The 17,500-nt window shown below is 48.0% G+C and overlaps 1 protein-coding gene across 1 annotated transcript in view; it reads left to right on the plus strand.

Annotated features, from left to right (window-relative positions):
• ptprsa (protein tyrosine phosphatase receptor type Sa) overlaps nt 1-7,169 on the plus strand; it is a 237,997-nt gene extending 230,828 nt beyond the window's left edge. The window contains 3 exon segments of the mRNA XM_048252918.1: nt 447-601; nt 3,651-3,786; nt 4,242-7,169. Of these exon segments, the coding sequence (XP_048108875.1) occupies nt 447-601; nt 3,651-3,786; nt 4,242-4,310 (360 nt within the window). The 3' untranslated portion in view covers nt 4,311-7,169.
• Nucleotides 7,170-17,500: the final 10,331 nt, after the last annotated feature.

The raw sequence follows: 17,500 nt of genomic DNA on the forward strand, positions 1-17,500 counted from the left end.
CCCCGCCACACCGCTCCACTGAGGAGAAAAACACCCTTAACTGCCCCGCCACACCGCTCCACTGGGGCAAAACGCCACGCCAACTGCCCGCCACGTCACTGGGGCAAAACACCCTTAACTGCCCCGCCACACCGCTCCACTGGGGAGCAAAACACCATAACTGCCCGCCACGCTCCGCTGAGACAAGAACACCCTGTATGTACCTGCGCTGGCGCACACACACACACACACACACACACACACATATAAAGCAGTGACTGGCAGTGACCAGTGATGATGAGTCTGTTCACTGTAGTTGAAATACCAGATGAAATGACAGTGGCAGAGATATGAGAATGTCTCCAAAGTTTAAGCATTTCTAAACATGAAACCTGATCCTCTCCCTCTCTCTCTCCCTCTCCCTCTCCCTCTCTCTCTCTCTCCCTCGTTCTCTACTGTGCTCTCAGGATGGGCAGTCTCGGACGGTGAGACAGTTCCAGTTCACTGATTGGCCAGAGCAGGGTGTTCCTAAGTCAGGAGAGGGCTTCATCGACTTCATTGGACAGGTGCATAAAACCAAGGAGCAGTTTGGACAGGACGGGCCAATCTCTGTGCACTGCAGGTGAGAAACACGCACACACACACACACACACACACACACACACAGTACACCTCACACCCTGTCATACCAAACACACCTAGTAAAAAAAAGTACAGACACCTTAACATGCAATGCAACACAGCACAGCACACAGTCTTAACATTTACATGCATTTGAGAGAGAGTGTGGTATTATTATTGATGATGATAACGTCAAATGGAGTATTGATGATGATGATGATGATATTGATGATGATGATGTGGCGATAGATGATATTGATGATGATGATATTATTGATGACATTGTGTGTGTGTGTGTGTGTGTGTTGATGTGCACAGCAGAGAGATGGAGTGTGTGTCACCGTGTGTGTGTGGTATGTGGCTGGGCTTTGCATGTGTTTTTTCTCTGACAACTCTGTCTCTCGTTCTCACCCTGTTATCTCCTTAACCTCTGCACCGTAGTAGAGTTCCCACGGCCCTCTGCAGCACACACGCACACACACACACACACACACACACACACACATGGACACACGCACACACACACACACACACACACACTACACACACACACACACATGGACCCCTGCCTTACACTGCTGCGCGCGCGCGGGCGCGCGCGCGCTGCGCGCGCGCGCGTGGCGCGCGCGGCGCGCGCGCGTGGCGCGCGCGCGCGCGGGCCGGATAAAATAATAATGTTTCCGACAATGTTGAAATGACCAGATCAAAATAATAAAATCATCATCAATGTCATCATCGACAATGTCATCGTAAATAAATATCGTCATCAATAATAAAATCAAATAATGTCATCATCGACAATGTCATCATCATCGTCAATAAAATCAATAATAATAGAAAATCATCATCAATAAATCAAATAATGTTAATCAATAAATAAATGGTAAATATATGTCATATATATACATCATCATATGTTTTCTTCATCTCATATATATACATCATCTCTTTCTCTCCCTCCTCCTCCTCTCTCTCCCTCCTCTCTTTCTCTCCCTCCTCCTCCTCTCTCTCCCTCCTCTCTCTCTCTCCCTCCTCCTCTCTTTCTCTCCCTCCTCCTCTGTCTCCCTCTTTGTCTCTCTCTCAATTTCAGTTTCAGTGGAGCTTAATTGGCATTACTCAATAAAGCAGTGTTGCCAAAGCAAACATGTAACAAACAGCACAGATGCACTATCTGTTTAGAAAGTAAAGAGTACAAACACAAATAATTAAATTATTGATGCCAGTGAGGAAGTGTTTTTCGTCTTCTACTACTCCCTTATTGCACACAGCCTTTCCTCCCTAGGAAGCACACACACATACACATACACACACACACACACACACACACACACACACACTAGAAAGCCAGGGAGTGTTCACTAATCTTGTCTTTGTTTGTAGCCTACTCTCCCTCTCTCTCTCTCTCCCTCCTTCTTTCTCTCTCTCTCCCTCCTTTCCTTCTCTCTCTCTCCCTCCTTTTCTCTCTCTCTCTCCCTCTCCCCTTCCCTCCCTCCCTCCCTCCTTATCTCCGCCTCTCTCTCTCTCTCTCTCTCTCTCTCTCTCTCTCTCTCTCTCTCTCTCTCCCTCTTTCTCTCTCCCTCTCTAACTCCCTCTCTCTCTCTCTCTCCCTCTCTGCCTTTTATAACTGCTTCTCTTTGTTTCACTTTTCTGCTTTTTCTCTCTCTCCGTCTCTTATTCTCTTTCTCTGTCCACCTTCCTTCTTTTCATCCTGTCTTCCTCTCTTCCTCTCTTCCACTCTCTCCATCTCTCTCCATCTCTCAGCTCAGGCAGAGAGTCATTAATGGGCTGGTGAGTGTCAGAGATGAAGGAGGAAATCTGTGTGTGTGTGTGTGTGTGTGTGTGTGTGTGTGTGTATGTGTAGCATCTTTGCTTGGCCTGCAGATATGGAACAATGGCTGTCTATTAAAACACTCTGATGTTGGCTAAGCCTCGAGACATACTGCCAATGGGCTTTTTTTGCGCACACACACACACACACATACACATACACATTTGGGGCATTGTACTTTAGAGGGATACACACACACACTCACACAAGGCTGTAGAGATGGAGCGTGGTGCTTTGCCTTAGGGGTTTTTTGTGTGATTTGTTACATGGACATTACTTCCTTGTGACACACTTTCCACACCAGTTAAAGTTTGTGTGTGTGTTTGTGTGTGTGTGTGTGTGTGTGTGTGTGTGTGTGTGTGTGTGTGTGATTTGTTAAACGGATATTACCGTTACCCCCACCCAATGACACACACTCCAAAGCCGTTAAAGTTCATAAGATAAACTTCTGGGTGCCCGGGCATTTCTTATCCCCTTTGTGTGTGTGTGTGTGTGTGTGTGTGTGTCAGGTCGCTGATGCCGTCCCCTCTTTTCAGTCAGGCTGGAGAAATAAATCTGGTGTCATATCAATTACTGCTGCAGCCCCAAGTGGAAGTCATTTCACGCAGAAGCAGCTTACTGACACCGCCCCCGAGTATTTCAGGATCACACACACACACACACACACACACACAGACACACACACACACACACACACACACACACACACACACACACACACACACACACACACACACACACACACACACACACACACACACACACACACACACAGGCCTCGAGGATTTCACGATCACACTTAAGACCCCTCCTATTTCAGGAGCTGTCACACATAGTGCCTCACAAAAGGCTTATTGAAGCAGGATTTGTGTGTGTGTGTGTGTGTGTGTGTGTGTGTGTGTGTGTGTGTGTGTGTGTGTGTCTTGTAGCTGATATGTGTGTGTGTGTGTGTGTGTGTGTGTGTGTCTTGGCGATGTGTGTGTGTGTGTGTGTGTGTGTGTGTGTGTGTGTGTGTGTGTGTGTGCATGTGTGTGTGCATGTGTGTGTGATCCTGAGTGTTCTTAGTGGGTGCATGGTTGTTGGACTCCTAACTTGCTAAACCAGCATCCACGGCCATGATCCAAACAGAGGTTCTTAAAAAAGCCTACAGGCTACAGGGATTGGCCTTGTTGGCTGCCACTCATGTGCGAGGCGAGCTCTGATTGGCTGTGTGTTGTTGCAGCGCTGGCGTGGGCCGGACGGGAGTGTTCATCACGTTGAGCATCGTGCTGGAGAGGATGAGATATGAGGGCGTGGTCGACATCTTCCAGACCGTCAAGATGCTTCGCACCCAACGGCCAGCCATGGTGCAGACAGAGGTGAGTGGGACACACACACACACACACACACACACACACCGCACACACACACATGTACACACATACACACGCACACCCACATACACACGCACACACGCACACACATACACACATACACATGCACACACATACACACATACACATGCACACACATACATACACAAATACACACATACAGACACACACACACACACACACACACACACACACACTGCATTTGCTGAGAAGCTTCCTGAGCCGTGTGAGCTGGTACTATTGAGCTCCATCTGAGCTTGTAGCGTTGCATTGATCAGCTTGCCTGTCCACAACAGATCCATATTTATATGTAGCAGAAACAGCAAGTCAAACGCTCCGCTGACGTCAATCTCTCTCTCTCTCTCTCTCTCTCTCTCTCTCTCTCTCTCTCTCTCTCTCTCTCTCTCTCTTTGTGTGTGTGTGTGTGTGCGTGTCCACAGGATGAGTACCAATTCAGCTATCAGGCTGCTCTGGAGTACCTGGGCAGTTTTGATCACTATGCAACGTAAGAAGCCATCGCAGTGTCCCCCAGATGCCCAGTGGCCCCCGACTGTCTCCTGAGCCATACAAACCAACAACAACAACAACAACAACACACACAACAACAACAACAACACACAACAACACACACAACAACACACAACAACACACACAACAACACACAACAACACACACCAAACATCCAGAGGGGGAATTCTGAAGAACAAGCAACTCAAGTGTTGGATTTAAAAAAAAAAACAAAAAAAAAAAAGATTAAAAAGTGAATATATGAAACTCATGTCTAAACGGCCAATCAGAGGTCAGAGCCTGACCGGACAGCATGGAGGGAACCTCCTCTCTCCCACCCCGACGGGAACCAAAAAGCAGCAGACTCGTGCTGGAGGGAGGGATTCACGTGTCGGACTGCTCACCTTACCTCAAGTGTTCTGCTGTGAGGGATCCAGACGGCCTCTGACTTGCAAACCGCTCGGGCCCAGACCCGGCTGAGTTCTGGCCCGGATCTGGGCCCGAGTGGTTCTGGAGTCAGCTGTGGTCTAAGAAATGGTTGATTCATCTTTTTTGTGTTTCAAAAGTAAATGCATAAAAAAACTAAACTTAACGGACAGAGAAACAATGAATGAAGGACACTGCCATGTGGACAAAGAGCCTGTGGACACACAAACACACACACACACACACATACACTCACACACACACACACACACACACACACACACACACACACACAGACACATAGACACACAAACACACACACACACACACACACACACACACACACACACAGACACATAGACACACAAACACACACACACATACTTGTCTGTCTGGTAAATAAAGATCCTCATGAACTCATGACGGACTGAGAGAGGGCATGCCCACACACACGCACACACACACACACACACATTTGCACACAGCCATGCATGCACTCTCCTACTTACACATGCAAACAGACATGCTAACAAATACACACATTATGTATGCATATGCACACACACACACACACACACACACACACACACACACACACACACACTCACACCCGTCTACCAACTATCTACAAAAGGGACTGAAAGACCATGTTCCTCACACAAGATGAGCTGTTCCTATTGTGAACAGCACTCCGTTTATGGGATAAAACTCCACAAGCAGCCCCCACACACACACACACACACACACACACACACACTCACACCCACAAACCAGCAGTGTTTGGAGCCGAGGAAGTGTGAGGGGTGAGAAACCAATCCTTGCTCCCCCATGTGAGCTTGTCCAGCTCTGACAAGACCTCCTGACCCCCAACCAGAAGGGTGAGCTAGTGGCCCGTGCCCCTGCGTGGGCACCTCGAGGAGGCCCCTGAAACCTCTGACTGTCTCCAGTGACCAAGCTCCATCATCACCATTCATTCTGACTCTGTGTGTGTGTGTGTGTGTGTGTGAGTGTGAGTGTTCATTCTGCTTTTTATGCCAAACATGCTGCTTTTCTCCTTTCTGCTGTAAGTATACAGAAAGATCCGGAAAAGTTTCGGAGGGATCCATCGGTACGATTTGGGAACCAGTCACCAGAAAAAAAAGGAAAAAACTGGATGAAATCATGTGTGTGACTTAAACATCACCAAATTGGGGCACCTCATGCATGTGTGTGTGTGTGAGAGAGAGAGAGAGAGAGAGAGAGAGAAAGCGAGAGAAAGAAAGATTTACACAGCCCCAGACTGAAGTATGGCTTTCACACCTCATGCCAGCTCATCCAACAGAGTGTGTGTGTGTGTGTGTGTGTGTGTGTGTGTGTGTGTGTGATGTGTGTGTATGTGTGCATGCGCACACATGCCAGGTGGTGGACTTGCCCCCTCCCTCCCCCTCTCTCAGTGAATTCTTCTGTGTGTGTGTGTGTGTGTGTGTGTGTGTGTGTGTGCGCACACGGACAGAGTTGAAAGGAGTTGTACGTAGTCTGTCTTATTTCCTCAAAGCCTTATTGTTACTGTATCGTTACAGCTCACCCAACTTTTCTCATTACTGATAGCGTTCTTTTCATTAACCTCAAACTATTTTTGATTTTACTTTTTTAATGGATCTACTCTACACATGAAAGAAGCAGAAATCGAAAGACAATAGCCAGAGAGAGAAAAGCACTTGTTCATATTATGTTTGAAAGACATTCTATTTTTCACTGTAGAGATGTTACTTATAAGGGTTAGGTGTGTGTTTGTGTGTATGAAGACATACCTGCACGCAGACACACACCAGCTTACATATTTAAAAACAGAATATAAAGATGTATCCAAATTTAGACTAGACTTTTTTTTATTTCATTTACATTTTGTTTCTTTTTTTTTCATCTTTTTGTACCACTCATGAACTTTTAATTGTTTGTTTAAAGAACGATGGGCGTTTTTTTTTTTTTATTGTTTTTTTTTTTATTGTTGTTTTTTTTTTTTAGTTGTTTAAAGTTGTTGTTTAAAGTTGATACGTGTGAGGAGACCAGTGTGTCAAAGTGATGAGTCGCTGTCCCGTGAAGTGTCTCTGAGATCTGAGCTCCTGATTAGCGACTCAAAACACTCACCAGTTGTAGGAGCTAGCGCTAGATTAATGTATGTTTTATAAAGGAGATTAGCTAATACCATTTGAGATTTAGGCAGACCTACAATGAGACTAATTGTTTTTTTTTACTATTTCAAAAACTATTTCTGCTGTACATCTTGTACAGGATATGCTAACACACTTCCCTTTTCTTTTAAAACATTTTCTGTTTGCTTTTTTGTTTTTATTTTTGTTTTTCAAAAACACCAACCAATCATCCATTTGTTATATACCAACTCTGATCCTGCATACCTGTAAATAAGCAAATATATATATCATGTATTTGTACAATTGGACCCTGGGGATTTGTGTCTTTGAACCCAAATGAGATGTTGAAGAGTTCAGATTTCTACCGGGAGTCTGTGTGAGTGCCCGACCCCTCTCCATGGCAACGCCATTGTTTCCTTAGTAACGTGTGTGCACACTGCAGAGACGTCACAATGGCCCTTTTTACCCACAATTCCCTTGGCTGCTGTGGCCCCACAACCTCTCGGTCAGTGCTCTAGCTACCAGCGGCTAGCTACCAGAGGCTAGCGGTCAGGATCATCTCCTCTGATGGACACATTAGCCCCTCCTCCTACTCAGCCCCTGAAACTAAATTGGCTTTGGACTGCTCTCAGAGAATGGTTGCTCTGCCCTGTTTCCCTGCAGCAGGCTGTGCAAATGTCCCTTAGTGGTGTGTGTTTGTGTTTGTGTGTGTGTGTATGTGTTTGTGTGTGTGTGTATGTGTGTGTGTGTGTGTGTGTGTGTGTGTGTGTGTGTGTATGTGTGTGTGTATGTGTGTGTGTGTGTGTGTGTGTGTGTGTGTGTGTGTGTATGTGTGTGTGTGTGTGTGTGTATGTGTGTATGTGTTTGTGTGCTATCCTGATACTTTCCCGTTTTCCCGTGTGGTGCTGCCACTGTTCCTTCCGTCATACTTGATGTTCTTTCCTTGTGAAGGGGCGTGGGGCATTCTTTGGAAGGGTAAGGTAGGGACCCTGGGAGATGTCTGACCAATCGAGGGTTTTGTGAGTGCTTTCGGCCCGTCCAATCAGCCATTCTTTGTTCCGTGTGTGTGTGTCACATGGCCATGGTTCTGATGATGTTCTTTCCTTGTGAAGGGGACGTGGGACGTGTGAAACTGTGGAGCGTAGGTAGGGACCCTGGGGAGATGTCTGACCAATCACAGAGGGTTTTGTGAGTGCTCGTACTGCCACGTCCAATCAGAGAGGGCCATTCTTTGAGTGTGTGTGTGTGTGTGTGTGTGTGTGTTTGTGTATGGACAAAGCAAACGGACTACAGCAGCCAAACTCCTGATGTGTTCTTCTGATTAACCCGTAAAGCGAAACTGAAACTCAAGAGAAGAATCCGTTCAACAGCCAACAAAAAGAGGAGAATAAAAAGCAAGAGAAGAATAAAAAGCAAGATGGATTTTCTTTGTTTGAGGGCCCAGTGCTATTGCTCTACAACTGTTAATTCTAACTGAAACAATAATTGGTTTAAAACCACTGTGTATGTAGATATGTTGACTTTGTATTAAAGAAATGTTGTCTGAAAACATGACTCAGTGCTCATTATTATACATGGACACTCACACACACACAGTCATTATATGTAACAGATAGGTACTACCAATCAATCCCCCGCTGTCAGCATGCTGCATACACATACACACACACATTCTTGCTTAATTACCGTAATTTTCTTAAGTGTGTGAGTGTTGAGTTTTCCTTGTGTGACCTTACACACAGAGAGACTGGCACGCACACACACACACACAGTTCCAGCTAATGAAACGCTGTACAACAAAACCTATTTAGAAAGTCTCCAACTTTGCTACATATCAGAAAGTAAAAACAGCAATTTACAGTATTTTATTTCAACAAGGGTCACTTTATTGAGGAAAATGTGCTCATATAAGAACCATAAAACCTGTGTGCTTGGTTTGGTCTGGCCTTCAGAGATGAGTGTGTGTGTGTGTGTATATCTACACTGATAATAGCCCATCAGAGATGAGTACCATGCTACACACAAACCAGCCTCCTTTACAGAGTCCACCACCACAGCCACACATACACATACACATAGGCACACACACATACGCATAGGCACACAAACACACACATTTACACATAGTCACACACATGCACACATAGGCACAAACACACACATGCAGATATACACACAGGCACATCAGCACATACACACACACATATACACATAGGCACATAAATACACACACACGCACACACACATGCACACATAGGCACAAACCCACACACATGCACATACACACACACACATATACACACAGGCACATCAGCACATACACACACATATATATATACACATAGGCACATCAATAAACACACATGCACACATACACTCACACACAGCCAGTCACACACACACACATAGGCACACAAACACACACACAGGCACACCAGCACACACACACACACACTCAACGAATCTCTCCTACAGACGTATACAGACACACAGTAGGACACCGTCCTGCCCAGCTAGCAGACTCAGCTGAAGTCAGCCAGCCAAAGCTCTCTCAGGAACAGAATGGAGAGAGAGAGAGGGAGGGAGAGGTAGGGATGGAGGGAGAGAGAGGGAGGGAGGGAAAGACTGAGCAGCAGGGACTGAGAGAGTGATGGAGGGAGAGGAAGGGAGGGAGAGAAAGGAGAGGGGGATGGAGGGAGAGGGAGGGAGAATAAGAATAAATGGATATAGAGTGAGCATGGGGATTTGTGGAGAGGGGGAGAGAAAATGTAAGGATGGAGAGAGCATACAGATGGGGAGAAAGAGAGAATAGAGAGAGAAAGATGGAAGGAGGAGAGAGATGGAGAAAGAGGGATGGAGAGAGAGAGATGGAGGGAGGAAAAATGGAGAGAGAGGGAGAAGAGAGAGATAGAGAGAGGAGGAGAGAGAGATGGAGGGAGGGGAGCAGAGGCCATAATTATCCTGTGACTCTGACTGCTGCTCATTAGAGGTCTGCTAAGCAAGCGATCAAAGCGCAGTTGTGACACAGCACCCACAAGCCACTGAAATGTGGCTAATAAATGCCAACGCAATACATGGGATTATGTGCAGCCTCCGGCTACAGCAGAGCTGCACTGGACCAATCAATGGCATCAAGCCCCTCACAACTAACATGCAGAACTAGGCTCAGATTGTGTCTGTTCTGTGGGTTTACAAAAGGCCCAGATTGTGTCTGTTCTGCAGAAGGCCCAGATTGTGTCTGTTCTGTGGGTTTACAGAAGGCCCAGATTGTGTCTGTTCTGTGGGTTTACAGGGGCTGGAGGGGACAGTGAAGGGGGGGCAGGGTGGGGGCAGGGCTGTTGGTACGGAGAACGCTCAGAACGGAATCACGGCCTCGATCCCTAATGAGAACAAACAGACAGCTATGAAGCCAGAGAGAGGGAGAGAGAGAGGACAGAAGAGGAGGAGGAGAGAGGGAGAGAGAGAGGATGGAAGAGGAGGAGGAGAGAGAGAGAGAGAGGACAGAAGAGGAGGAGAGAGAGAGGATGGAAGAGGAGGAGGAGAGAGGGAGAGATGATAAAGAGAGAGGGATGTGCAAGGGAGAGTCCACTGAGAGAGGAGAGGGAGGGGAGAGGAGAGGAGAGACGAGGAGAGGAGAGGAGAGAAGAGTAGAGGAGAGGGAGAGGAGGGGAGAGGAGAGGAGAGGGAGAGGACAGGAGAAGGAGGGAGGAGAGGAGAGACCAGGAGCGGGAGGGAGAGGAGACTTTGACTTTAAGGCTCCTTTATTGACAGTCAAAAAGGAAACCAGGTAACCAGGTGGGAGAGGAGAGGAGAGGAGAGAAGAGGAGAGGAGAGGGAGAGGAGAGGAGAGGGAATAAAAGAGAAGAGAGAAAGAGAGATGTACACAAGAGAATGAGAGCACTGCCCTCCTCAAAGGGAGTGTCCGCTGAGAGAGGAGAGGAGGGAGGAGGAGAGAGGAGAAGGGAGGAGAGGAGAAGGGAGGGGAGGAGGAAAGGAGGGGGGAGGAGAGAGGAGAAGAGAGGGAATAAAAGAGAAGAGAGAAAGAGAGATGTACACAAGAGAATGAGAGATACTGCCCTCCAAAGGGAGGTCCAAGCTGAGAGAGGAGAGAGGAGAAGGGAGGGGAGGGGAGGAGGAAAGGAGGGGGGAGGGAGAGGGGAGGAGGAAATAGGAGGAGAGGAGAGACCCTTGTCTGTCTGAGGCAGAGAGAGCAAGTGTGAGTTTGCACTCCATGCAGTCAGAGTGCAGCCAGTGAGACTGTTCAATGGAAAATCCCATCAAAGGCCTCTCTGCACAGCCTCACACACCACTGGACCTGCACACACACACACACACACACACACACAGACATAGACATAGACACACGCACACACCAACGCACACACACAAGCCTCATAGGTGGAATAGAAAATATTAGCTAGTGAGTCTGTCTGCACAAACAAACAGCATTTGGTGAGCGAAGTACGATGAAATGTGTAGAACATCAGGCATATTGTTATGTGGTCAACAATCTCTGTCTCTCTACCTTAGGACCACACAATGTATGTGTGTGTGTGTGTGTGTGTGTGTGTGTGTGTGTTATTATGTGTTGTGTTCTCTGCACCAATATACCTTTCGGGCTGTTTTCTTGTCTAGTTGCTCTCTTGTGCAGTAGTGTTGTAGCTCACGTGTAGCTGTTGTTGCTGTAAATGGCTCTCTCATAAAAGTGCTGTGCCCACAGACGAGACTGCGGTCAGCAGCAGCCCCATGCGCAGATCCCTGTAGCTGCACTGCCCCCCAGTGTTCAGGAGAGGCACTGCACCCACCAACGCTCAGCCATTACCGGCGGTCAGAAACAAGCAGAACAGCTTTCATCTGCCGTGTGTGTCAGAGGTGGCAGCCCTGGGTCCAGAGAGTAGCAATGCACCTTGTGTGTGTGTGTGTGTGTGTGTGTGTGTGTCAGAGGGCCCTATCATGACATTCTAAAGCACATCGTCACTCATCAAAAGCTTATTCAAATTTAGTAGGATGTCCAGTCCACATTGGGAGGGGTTTCATTATCAAACATGGCGCAACAAGGTGTTCCTAGGTTTTTTAATCAGTCATATGGGTGTGTTTGGGGCGTAACATCATTTTAACCAATGAGAATGACTTCTGTAATTCCCTTTAACGGCGCAAAGCGCGATATGTCAAATAAATGCATCGGTATTTTGGCATTCAACGGTGCATTTGAAGGAGGCTGCTTGCGAGACCGTATGGAATAGTCATTCCACTAAACCATGCTTTACTAAAACCTAGCATAGCCTTCACGCATTTGCACTCGTCTATTATTTGAACTCATTGGCAAAGTGAAACTAACTTCACTAAGGTGTCAGTCAACGAACGACAAGACAGTTATATGCAGTTACTTTCACTATTGACTGACAATGGGTTACCATCGAAAACATAGGCTGAAAAAAGCAACACTTACCCAAATATTGCTCAAATGACTGAACAAAACAACATTTAGAATTTGCTTATATCTTGTGACAGTGCGTCTTTTGGCTGTACTCCATACGTGTCTCTCGCCTCTCCCTAATCCTTTTAACCGTCATAACCACGCGGAAGTAATTAGTCATGAGGATGCTTTTAGTATTTATTAATATCACTTTTATTCTAATTATGTTTCCCATTGTAATCGTGCAATTTGTAATGTTTTGCATGGACGCGCAGTGCGCTCGCGAATGATAGAAGCGATGGTGCGTGTAATCTGCCAACCGTTGACAATGTTTAAAAATAACATATAAACAACTCCGCCATAGACTTCTGACCAGGTGTGTCACAGCGATTTTAGACAATGCGCCTAGGCCCTCCCTGCTGTTAATTGCCACACCCCTGGGCGCATTGTTTAAAAAATAAACGCAAAATAATTGACCAAACTTTGTGCGGTGAAACAGTTTACGCCATGAGCCAGTGTGCAGGCCACAGCCCAGAGAGGGCAGCTCTGGGTCCAGAGAGCACTGATCCAGCAGCGTAATTGGACAAAAAGTTCCGGATGTGCCAGTCGGCCTCCGCTGCTTCCTCCAGCCCTGAGCCCTGCACACCGCGGGCAGTAGCCAGTCAGCCAGCGTCCAGGTGAGCGTCCAGGGGTCGGGGACAGGAAATGAGGTATCTCTGCTGAGCGTCCAGGGGTTGGGGACAGGAAATGAGATATCACTGGAGCAGCTGCCCCTGACCCTGCAGCTGTCTTCGGCGGTCCTCCCATTCGAATGTTTCCCATCAGGCCAAGCTGCCAATCAGGCCAATCTCCACGGTGATATGTGCCGAGTCCTGCTGCCTGCCAATCTCCATGGCGATAAGTGATTGATCCTGCAGAGCAGGACGCTCTGGCTCTTATCTGGCTCTGATCTGGCTCTGATCTGTTTCACCCAGCTCTGATCTGGCTCTAATCTTAGTTTCTAATTGCTCTGTCTGATCAGACCTTTCATTCCTCTGCCAGCCTTGCCAGCCGACTCGCCGTTAGCCGTGCTTCAGTGGCTCAGGGGCTGACCGTGACCAGCTGGTGAAAGTCCACCTGAGAGCCTGTGTACTAAAGAGCCTCACTGTGAGCTCACACACACACACACACACACACACACACACACACACACACACACTCAACACTCATAACGGCAGACACACAACACACACACACACACACGCCCAATCTGAGGAGCCTGCGTACCAAAGAGCCTCACACTGCAATAAAGCCTACCTCCATTTCTTTCTCCAGGAAGAGACCAGGAGTAATGGTGGCATTGAATGGTGTGTGTGTGTGTGTGTGTGTGTGTGTGTGTGTATGCGTGTGTAGGCAGTGCATGCGTGTGTGTGGGTGGTGGGTGCTGCAGGTGTGTGCAGTGTGTGTGGTGTGTGTGTGCATGGTGTGTGTGTGTGTGTGGGTAAGGCGCGTGTGTGTGTGGGTGGGTGGGGTGCGGTGGCAAGTGTGTGTGTGCTGATCTGTGTCTCCACTCCATGTTATGTTTTCTCCAGTTAGGGCCTCTCATGGCTGCTGACATCAGAAAAGAGAGGAAAGAGGAAAGGAGAGGAGAGGAGGAGGAGGAGGAGAGGAGGAGAGGAGAGGAGAGGAGGAGAAGAGAGGAGAGGAGGAGAGGAGGAGAAGAGAGGAGAGGAGAAGAGAAGAGAGGAGGAGAAGAGGAAGAGGAGGGGAGGAGAAGAGAGGAGGAGGAGAAGAGAGGAGAGGAGGAGAAGGGGAGGAGAGGAGAGGAGGAGAAGAGAGGAGGAGAGGAGAGAAGAGAGGAGGAGAGTGGAGGGCAGAGAGGAGAGAGAGGAGGAGTAAATATAGGTGAGAAGAGAGGAGGAGGAGAGAGGAGAGAGGAGGAGAAGGAAGAGGAGGAGGAGAAGAGAGGAGAGGAGAGGAGAAGAGGAAGAGGAGGGGAGAGGAGAGGAGATGAGAGGAGGAGAAGAGAGGAGAGGAGAGAAGGGGAGAAGGAGAGGAGAAGACAGGAGAGAAGAAGAGAGGAGAGGAGAAGAGAGGAGAGGAGAAGAAGAGAGGAGAGGAGAGAAGAGGAGGAGAAGAGAGGAGAGGAGGAGAAGAGAGGAGAGGAGGAGAAGAGAAGAGAGGAGGAGAAGAGGAAGAGGAGGGGGAGGAGAAGAGGAGGGAGAGGAGGAGAAGGGGAGAGGAGAGGAGGAGGAGAGGAGGAGAAGAGGAGAGGAGAGGAGGAGGAGGAGAAGAGAGGAGAGGAGAGGAGGAGAAGAGAGGAGAGGAGGAGGAAGAGAGGAGAGAGAGGAGAGGAGGAGAAGAGAGGAGAGGAGAAGAGAGGAGGAGGAGAAGAGAGGAGAGGAGGAGAGTGAGAGGAGAGGAGGAGAAGAGAGGAGAGGAGAGGAGAAGAGGAAGAGGAGAGGAGATGAGAGGAGGAGAAGAGAGGAGAGGAGAGAAGGGGAGAGGAGAGGAGAAAGACAGGAGAGAAGAAGAGAGGAGAGGAGAAGAGGAGGAGAGGAGAAGAGAGGAGAGGAGAGAAGAGGAGGAGAAGAGAGGAGAGGAGGAGAAGAGAGGAGAGGAGAAGAAGACAGGAGAGAAGGGGAGAGGAGAGGAGAGGAGAAGAAGAGAGGAGAAGAGAGGAGAGGAGAGGAAGAGAAGAGGAGAGGAAAAGAGACGAGAGAAGAGGAGAGGAGGAGAAGAGAGGAGAGGAGGAGAGAGGAGAGAAGAGAGGAGAGGAGAAGAGAGGAGGAGAGGAGAAGAGAGGAGAGGAGGAGAAGAGAGGAGAGGAGAAGAGAGGAGAGGAGAAGAGAAGAGAGGAGAGGAGAGGAGCAGCTTGAACGAGACTGATTGATCACTTTGATTAAATATGGATCATGGAGACAAACGGGTCGGATCACACCACAGCATCCCAGCACACACAAACACACACACACAACATACTCATCACATATCCCAAACACGGTGTAGACACACAGGCTGAGCATGTGGCGAACCCCTGACAAAACATACAGCCTTGGCTTGCAAACACACATCACAATCAGTCTACTGACACACACACACACACACACACACACACACACACTTGTCAATCCAAACTTCCAGTCTCATTTCACGTTGGGCCATGGGAGTCCCATGTCTAGACCCTCCCTGATCTATCTATCGTTTGAAAACGTTTCCAGAAAGCTCCTGGTACTTTTCCCAGCGCCCCAGCCTCGCCTCAGCCGCTCAGCCCGGCTGAAAGATTCAGGAGGCGAAGAACTCCGGCGCTCTACTTGCCCAAAGAGCCGTCTGTGCCTTCCCAGAAACCGAGCCGCACGCACTGCATTATGCATCACCTGCGGTCGCCACACAAAGTGGAGCTTACTGAAACACACTCATTTGAAAGCCATGCGCTCGTCACGCAACGCAGAGCAGAGCAGCACAGCACAACACAACACAACACAACACAACACAACACAACGCAGCGCAACACAACACAACGCAGAGCAACACAACGCAGCACAGCACAACACAACACAACGCAGCACAACACAACGCAGAGCAACACAACGCAGCGCAACACAATGTAGCACAACACAACACAACACAACACAACACAACACAACACAACACAACGCTAACGAAAGCAATAACAATAACGAGTATCAAACACAACGCAACGCAGCACAACACAATACAACGCAGCACAACACAACACAACGCAGCACAACACAACGCAGCACAACACAGCACAATGCAGCACAACACAACACGACGCAGAGCAGCACAGCGCAGCGCAACACAACGCAACGCAGCACACGCAACACAATGCAGCACAACACAACACAACACAACACAACGAGACAACAACACAACGAAAGTACCAACATAACACAACGCGAGCACAACACAACACAACACAACACAGCCGCAGCACAACACAACGAAAGCACAACATAACGAAAGACAATAACACAACGCATGCGAACACAACGCAGCACAACACAACACAACACAACACAGCACAACACAACACAACGCAGCACAACACAACGCAGCACAACACAACACAACAACGAAAGTACTAACATTAAATACAACGAGTAAATCATTAACATAAACACTAATGTAGCATAACACAACATAACGCAGTAATAAATAATAACACAACGTGAGAGTAAATAATAAATACAACGTGAGCGCGAATATAACACAACAATAGAGTAACACAACATTAACGCATCACAACGTGAAAGCACAACACAACACAACACAGAGCAACACAACACAACACAACACACAACACAACGCAGACACAAGACAACGCAGCACAACACAACGCAGCACAACACAACGCAGCACAACACAATGCAGCACAACACAACGCAGCACAACACAACACAACGCAGCACAACACAACACAACGCAGCACAACATAACACAACGCAGCACAACACAACACAACACAACACAGCGCAGCACAACACAACGCAGCACAACACAACGCAGCAATAAACAACACAACGCAGCATTAACACAACGAGCTTAAACACAACGCAGCACAACACAACACAACACAACACAGCACAACACAACACAATGCAGCACAACACAACGCAGCACAACACAACACAACGCAGCACAGCACAACACAACACAACGCAGCACAACACAACACAACGCAGAGCAACACAACACAACACAATGCAGCACAACACAACACAACGCAGAGCAACACAACACAACGCAGCGCAACATAACACAACACAGAGCAACACAACACAACGCAACACAACACAGCACAACACAACACAACACAGAGCAACACAACGCAGAGCAACACAACACAACGCAGCGCAACATAACACAACACAGAGCAACACAACACAACGCAACACAACGCAGCACAACACAACACAACACAGAGCAACACAACGCAACACTACACAACACAACACAACACAACACAACACAACGCAGCACAAGACAACGCAGCACAACACAACGCAGCACAACACAACACAACGCAGGCACAACACAATGCAGCACAACACAACGCAGCACAACACAACACAACGCAGCACAACACAACACAACACAACGCAGAGCAGCACAACACAACGCAGCACAACACAACACAACACAACACAACACAGAGCAACACAACGAGCAGCACAACACAACGCAGCACAACACAACACAACACAACACAACACAA

Source organism: Alosa alosa, chromosome 9, assembly GCF_017589495.1.
Source record: "Alosa alosa isolate M-15738 ecotype Scorff River chromosome 9, AALO_Geno_1.1, whole genome shotgun sequence".
NCBI lineage: Eukaryota > Metazoa > Chordata > Actinopteri > Clupeiformes > Clupeidae > Alosa > Alosa alosa.